The sequence below is a fragment of the Alligator sinensis genome, unplaced genomic scaffold, assembly GCF_000455745.1.
Source record: "Alligator sinensis unplaced genomic scaffold, ASM45574v1 scaffold1223_1, whole genome shotgun sequence".
NCBI classification, from domain to species: domain Eukaryota; kingdom Metazoa; phylum Chordata; order Crocodylia; family Alligatoridae; genus Alligator; species Alligator sinensis.
The window spans coordinates 1,736,984-1,743,507 of NW_005842062.1; the positions used below are offsets into that span (position 1 = coordinate 1,736,984).

At 43.6% G+C, this 6,524-nt stretch overlaps 1 protein-coding gene across 1 annotated transcript in view; it reads left to right on the forward strand.

Annotated features, from left to right (window-relative positions):
• The window catches only part of RXFP1 (relaxin family peptide receptor 1), a 41,675-nt gene that overhangs the window by 21,585 nt on the left and 13,566 nt on the right, over positions 1-6,524 (forward strand). Inside the window, exon 10 of the mRNA XM_025203601.1 lies at positions 2,813-2,884. Within this exon, the coding sequence (XP_025059386.1) occupies positions 2,813-2,884 (72 nt within the window). The remainder of the gene's footprint in view (positions 1-2,812; positions 2,885-6,524) is intronic.

Here is a 6,524-nt window from a genome sequence, read left to right on the forward strand (position 1 = left end):
GGGGGGGGGGGCAGAAAGGGAGTGGAGGGAGTTTGATCTGGGTTTTTTTCAGCCCCTACTGGAGGGCTGGGTCAGTATTTTGGAGCCCCCTGAGGTGTATTAGAACTCCCCATGGGGAGCACCAGCTGGGGAACCCCTAGAATGAGCTTCCTCTGCTCCCTTCCCCCCACCCATTCTGAAAACAGGAACCCAGCTGGGAGAAAGGAGAGACCATTGCTAGGGGAAACTGACTGCAGGCTTCAGGCAGCAGCTAGATTCCCCTCCCCACTGGAATCAATGGTGAACTTCTGTTTGGTCCAGGGATTGTTGTAACTCCAAGTGCTTCCTGCAAAGTCTTCTCAGTTACAGCAGGGAGTTGCATTTCTGTCTACAGCCATAGTCTATGCCCACCTGTGTACTTCTACCTACTCTGTGTTTCCAAGGTGTGGGGACTGTTTAGGCATCATAGTAGCCTAGTTATGTGTGCCCCTCTCTGATGGGGATTAGTGTCACAGAATGTAAGGACCTCTCCAGAGGATGAGTTTATATTGCTAGGGACAGATATTACACACAAACTGATTTAAGTGATTGGTAATGGGCTTAAATCTGTAACAGAACAGATGCTCAGTGCACATAAACCAGTTTGAAAATGGCTGAAATTGATTTGAGATAAACCTGGTTGAATGTAGTATCACACTTAACTGATTTGACTAAAACTGGTTTATGCAGTCTGTCCCAGACCCCTTGCTAGTTTAAGATAAACCAGACACCCCAAGCATCCTGGCATGTGCCCTGGACTGAGTGGGGCTCTCTAGTCCACTGCAGGGCTGGCCCCTCCCCTCTGCTCCCTTGCTAGAGCTCAGCACAGACTTGCAGGCACAGCAAGGTCTGCTTGGCTTCTCTCTGCTAAGCAGGGATTATTTCCCCCTCCCCTCTGCCTTATGCAGACACTTCAGCATTATCTAGCAGACCACACACTGGCTATGGTCCATGCTGTGGGAGAGGCCAGAGGCAGACAGGCTTTTTGGAGCTAATCAACAGGTAGCTTAATGGCCTTCCTTGGAAGAGCTGTTTAAGAGGAGCTCCATTAATTAATGGAGAGAGACTTTGTTTTCATAATGGGTTGATAAACACTGAGTTAAGGATGATAACATTCCCTACTGGGCAGCTCAGGAGGGGGGAAAATAATCAGAGCGTCCTGCCGGGGCCTGGCCATGCCCCCCTCAGCTCTGCCCTGTGGAAGCAAAGGGAGGATAGCTCTAGCACCTCCCCGCCAGCTTCTAGCTTGAGCCACGGCAGGCATGTTCCTGCACTTCTGGGATGTGTCTGGGTTAAAAACTGATTTAGCCTACACTAACCTGCAAAAATTGAATCAATTCAGGATCAGGCTTTGAATGCCTGTCCCTAGCCTATATGTTCAGTCTTACCTTAGATCCAGTTTATTACCTTAGCTCATACAGGTAGAAAAAAAGATTGCAGCATCACGGAACCCTGGGAAAACCCTTACTCGTGCATCCTCTGCTACCTCCCTGAGGACTGACACTCAACGTTTTCTGTGATGAATGACTTGATCCAGTTTAAGCGTGTGTCACTATCATTCCATTCTTTTGCAAAATAAATCTACATGAATATTTTTAACCAGGAAAGACCACTGTTTTCTGAATGCCTCACAACTTTGTTGCACTCTTGATGGTTTCCTCAGAATAACTGCAGGCAGGACTAAAGCTTTCCACACCCAGTTTCTTTGGCTTCTTGTACATATTGTACCACTGCCTTGTGACTGGCACCTGTGAAATGCACAAGTGTGGAGGAAGGAAAAAGAAACCTGTCCCCTTCAGCACATGTACAAACATATGCCTACACTAAGTAGCTGTACCAGACGCTTGTTTTTCTTTTTTTTAATTTCACTGCCCTTTTGTGTTTATCATGCCACATCAATACATCTGAAAAGATGGATTTTAAAGATTAGGAAAAGAAGCTGCCACTTGTTTTTAAATATATGCCATTCTTTGAGGTATTCTGAATACAAGGAGTGGAAAAAGTTTTGCAACCAAAATAGTTATAAAATTTTTTTAAAAATTTAAAAATTGTGTACCAGTACCTTGTCCATGAAGCCACAAACTATTCTCCTCTTTACTAATGCATCTGACTAATGTTTGGTTTAAGGCACCATGGGATCCAAGACACAATCCCAAAAACTGTGTCCCCTGCCATGTGTGATTTCAGCTCCTCCCACAGCAGCAGGTTAAAACCCAAATGCTGACAATCAGCTGACTGTTAGGTGGGGCCAGGTACCAAAGCAGGATCTGAAACTGGCCTCAGTCAGGCCCCAGGCAACAATGAGCTCTGGGTCACCATGAGCCAGGGCTAAGTTAAAACTCCATGTGCCACTTAGCTGGGCAGGACAGGGGTTTTAAAGGTCCCAGTGCATGGGGACCCTGGGATTGGGCTGCCTGGACAGCTCTATCCCCAGCCCTGGGGCTGCCCCGTGACAAGATTCTAACACTCAGCTGAATGTTGGTATCGGTCATGGTCCAGTCCTAGGGTTCAATTTAAGGTGTGATACAAATGAGCCACCAAGTTGTTACACATGAATATGTGGAATATGTTTGTGGCTCGTTAACTCTATTATCATGTCTTAAATTGACCTTTACCTGTTAATTGTGTCTTGAATGTATCATGTATTAGGGGCCTAAGATGCCAGACTGTTTTTTCAATTGTAACTGCCATTTTTCTGAGTTAAAAGGATAGGATTTAAAAACAAAGATTCTCATTAGGACAAGTTTTCAGGAAGATGCATGGAATTAATATGTCCCTACATTTGTCTTTACAGGAATTTGTCCTATAATCCCATCCAGAAAATACAAGCAGACCAGTTTGATTACCTAAAAAAACTCAAATCCCTGTAAGTTTCTGATCCTTTTGATGCATATGTTATGAATATTTTCTTTATGGTTTTATACTTCTTATCCAGAAAGATGTTTCTCCAGAATGTGTAGTAAGCTGTATGTGAGAGAGTTTGTACCACGTGACTCTTCCACTGTATTTGTTGGTGCCTCTCAAGAATGTAAAACTGAAAAAAAAAATAGGCAATATTTGATTTATTTTTTCCCTGAGAATTTCAGCTTCTGAATAGGAAATTTTGAAGAACAAAAAGGCACCCAGTTAGTCCAGAATCCATACATAGCATCTGACAAAATAGATGGTTGCCTACAAAAGCTTATGCTTCTCTGAAACAGTTTGTCTCTAAGGTGCCATCCTTTCCTGAATTCTGCATAAAAATATTAATAGAGGATGATGCCCATTCCACTGTAATAAAATAAGTGTAATTATGTTCTATGTTAGTGAAGTTAGATAGGCTAAGGAGATGAACCCTCCCCAACCAATATTGCGCCATTCAGTGGAGTGTAGAATCATCCATATCCCTCTTTATGCAACTTGCAAGATTTCAAAGGAATTTGACATCAGTACAATAATTCTGACAGACACGTCAGTTCTTACACAATCCTCTGCTTCAATCATAAAAAAGATATAGAGAAGCTGAATGCTGTCCAGCTTTTACTCCTGGGGTGCCTGAGGTCTTTCCTTTGAGGCATTTCAAAACAAGGCTCTGGTGTGTTCTTCATGGACATAAAGATTCTATAATGAACTTGTGCATTCCACAGCTATGGATTCTCCACTCAGGCTGTTTATAAGAGTGTGACAAAAGTATTCTCAGTACCGAGACCATCAGACTGGAAAAAATAGCTACCTGAATAAGAAGGCTAGGAAAGAACAAAGCATTGCCCCCTCAAAATAGCAACAAATAATCAAACACTGTAAGAAGACTATATCAGAAATAGCAGAAATGAACAACGAGTGCATCATGCAGAATTAATCCTGAGATAAGACAACTGTTGAAGCCACTCTACCTAATTAAGTCAAACTGTCAAAGACGGGGATGAATAAAATGGATAATATTTCTCAACACAGAATCATACAAAAATAGGACTGGAAGAGACTTCAGGAAGTTTAAGGGGTGCGAACAATGTAAGAGTTCAAAATGATTAGTTAACATAATTTTTAGTCCAAAAAACTTATTGCCATTTGTCATCACTGAATTTCTCTCTCCATAATCTTTTGGAAATCTTGAGAGCTAGAATGCTATGTCAACCCTCCCATGTAGCCACTGTATTCAATATTCCATTGGAAAAAAATGTGATTAGGTGTCCTTGTAGCAACTTCCTGTTCCCAATATAAAAACTCCTCTAGAATTTATAGGGCTGCAGCTGCTGCTGCTTATGGCTGCAGTGCTGTGCTAAAAGAGGAGGAATTTTGATTGAGCATTCTTTCTGGAAGGGCTGTTTTTTCTGTTAATGATGTCCATAAGCTGCCTCAGCAGGCTTGCGGCAGCAGGACATCACAAGTGAGTCATTCCCGAACACTTGCTGGTGGACCAGCTCTTACACACATACTCTCCAAGCCTGGAAAGACTCTGGGGCATCTCTCTGCAGCCATTCTCAGGACACCAGCTTCTAGTACGTATGCAAACAGCCACCAAGGGACACCCTCGAATTGCCTCTCCGTTGTTTTTCTGGGTCTACAGTATTGGTGCAGGAGTTCCTGGGTGGTTGGAAACACCAACACCACAGTGTAGACCTGCTCTGAGTGAATCTATCTTTTTTAACGGTCTCCTGGCTCATTGAAAGACACCCCTTAGCCAGCTCCATAATCAAGAAAAGGCTCATTTCTGATAGCTCCCAGGTAAAGGACAGAGAGGTTTTCTCAGCCATGAGAAACTCCCTCCACTCCTGAGCTTCATTAAACTTATTCAACAGAAGTCATACTGAAGTTTCTACTTTGCACTGCACTCACCCTCAGTAAGCACATTTCTGTGATTAAAGTGGTCTTTTTTAAACTGGTATAGCAAAAGAAGGGAGGAAGCCAAAAAAGATAAAGGAGAATGTAATCCAACATTTTTTGTAAATGAACTGTTAAATACCCACTGACTGCGACAAAGTTGTTTTGAGTCAGGCCCAAATACCAGATCTTTCCAGGTGGACCAGCAAGTGTTTGGAAATGGGGGGCATTTAAGGCAGGCAGTGGCAGAGATGGTGGTCCTTGATGAGAGTGGAGAGGAAGCCAAGAAAAATAAAGAGTGACAATCTGGCAAAAAGGAAACTATTAAATGCTGTTAAATGTGCATACTAAGACTATGATTCTAAATAGCTCCCCTCCAGTGCAGTCACCAAAATGAGGATGTAAGCAGGTGGACCTAAGACTCAGAAAGACTTCTAGCTCTCTACCTCAGTGTGGTGCTATGTATCCAGAAAAAAGAAAAAAATACTAGGTGTCTATCATGAAAAGTAATGACAGAAAGTTGAAAGCAATGAATCAAAAGATACATATTTACAGGAATCTAAGTTGACCCTTAATTCAAGATGACCCCTGCAATGATTAGATTCTATATACAGGCAGTCTTCGGACTTACGACACAATCGGTTCCTGAAAACAGCATCTTAAGTCAAAGTGTTGTAACTTGGAACCAATTTTCCCATAGGAAACGACGTTATAAATGGGGCACTGGTTCCTGAACTAAGGCCCTATATACCCTATTTTCACCAAAAATACCCCAGAATTTTGTACTCAATCAATTATAGATGAGTAATATAGCTACATTAATATATTTATATTGTAAATAGCAATCATATTGATTTGGAAGAACTTTTTTGAGGTGACCTTGCTGGACTTTTTGATGGGTTCTTGGCTGGATTTTTCTCAGGAGTCTTGGCTGCAGGTTTTTCTGGAGTCTTGTCTGCTTTCTTAAAGAAAGCGTCCAAGGAAGCTTGGACAGCTGTTCTCCAGGGAGATGGGTGACGCAGCGAACTTGTTCACTGGCTTGGCGTCATGTCAGATCAAGCATTGTAAAGTCAAAACTGATGTCAGAAAGTTGAAACAGGGTGTCAATTTATAAATGTTTTAAGTGCAAAACGTTGTAATTCGAAATTTTGAAAGTCAAGGACTGCCTGTATGGAAAAATCTATAATTTTTTAATAATCTTCCAGATACAGAAACTAATTATCAGAGGGTTGTCTTGAATTTGTCCCCCTCTCACTACTACAGCAGGGAAAGCAGTGGCTGCAGGGGGGTGGGGGGAAGTCAGGTGGCCCCTTGCCCTCTGCCCCCCCTTCCTCCCCTTGCAGCCTTCCTGCCCCTGCCACTACCAGCCCCCCAGCACCAGCTCCCCAAAGCCTCTTCCCCTGCCACTGCTCCCCAGTCTCTACCTCTTCCTCCCCCACCCCTGCCTTTATTGTCAGATGCTTCTTGGGCTCTGTTCCCTCCCAGAACACAGCACATGGAAGTGCAGCTCCTGCCAGCCAAGCAGCAGCACCAACGCTGCTGCATGGGACAAGGGACAGCGCTTCCATGTGCCCTGTGGAGGAAATTCAGCCTGACCTGAACTGCACCTGACAGTAAGAGAAGGGAAGGGAGCAGCAGGGGGCAGAAGCTACAGAGGACAAGTGGGGAAGGGCAGAGGGCTGTTGTGGGTGTGACTCTGGCCCCAC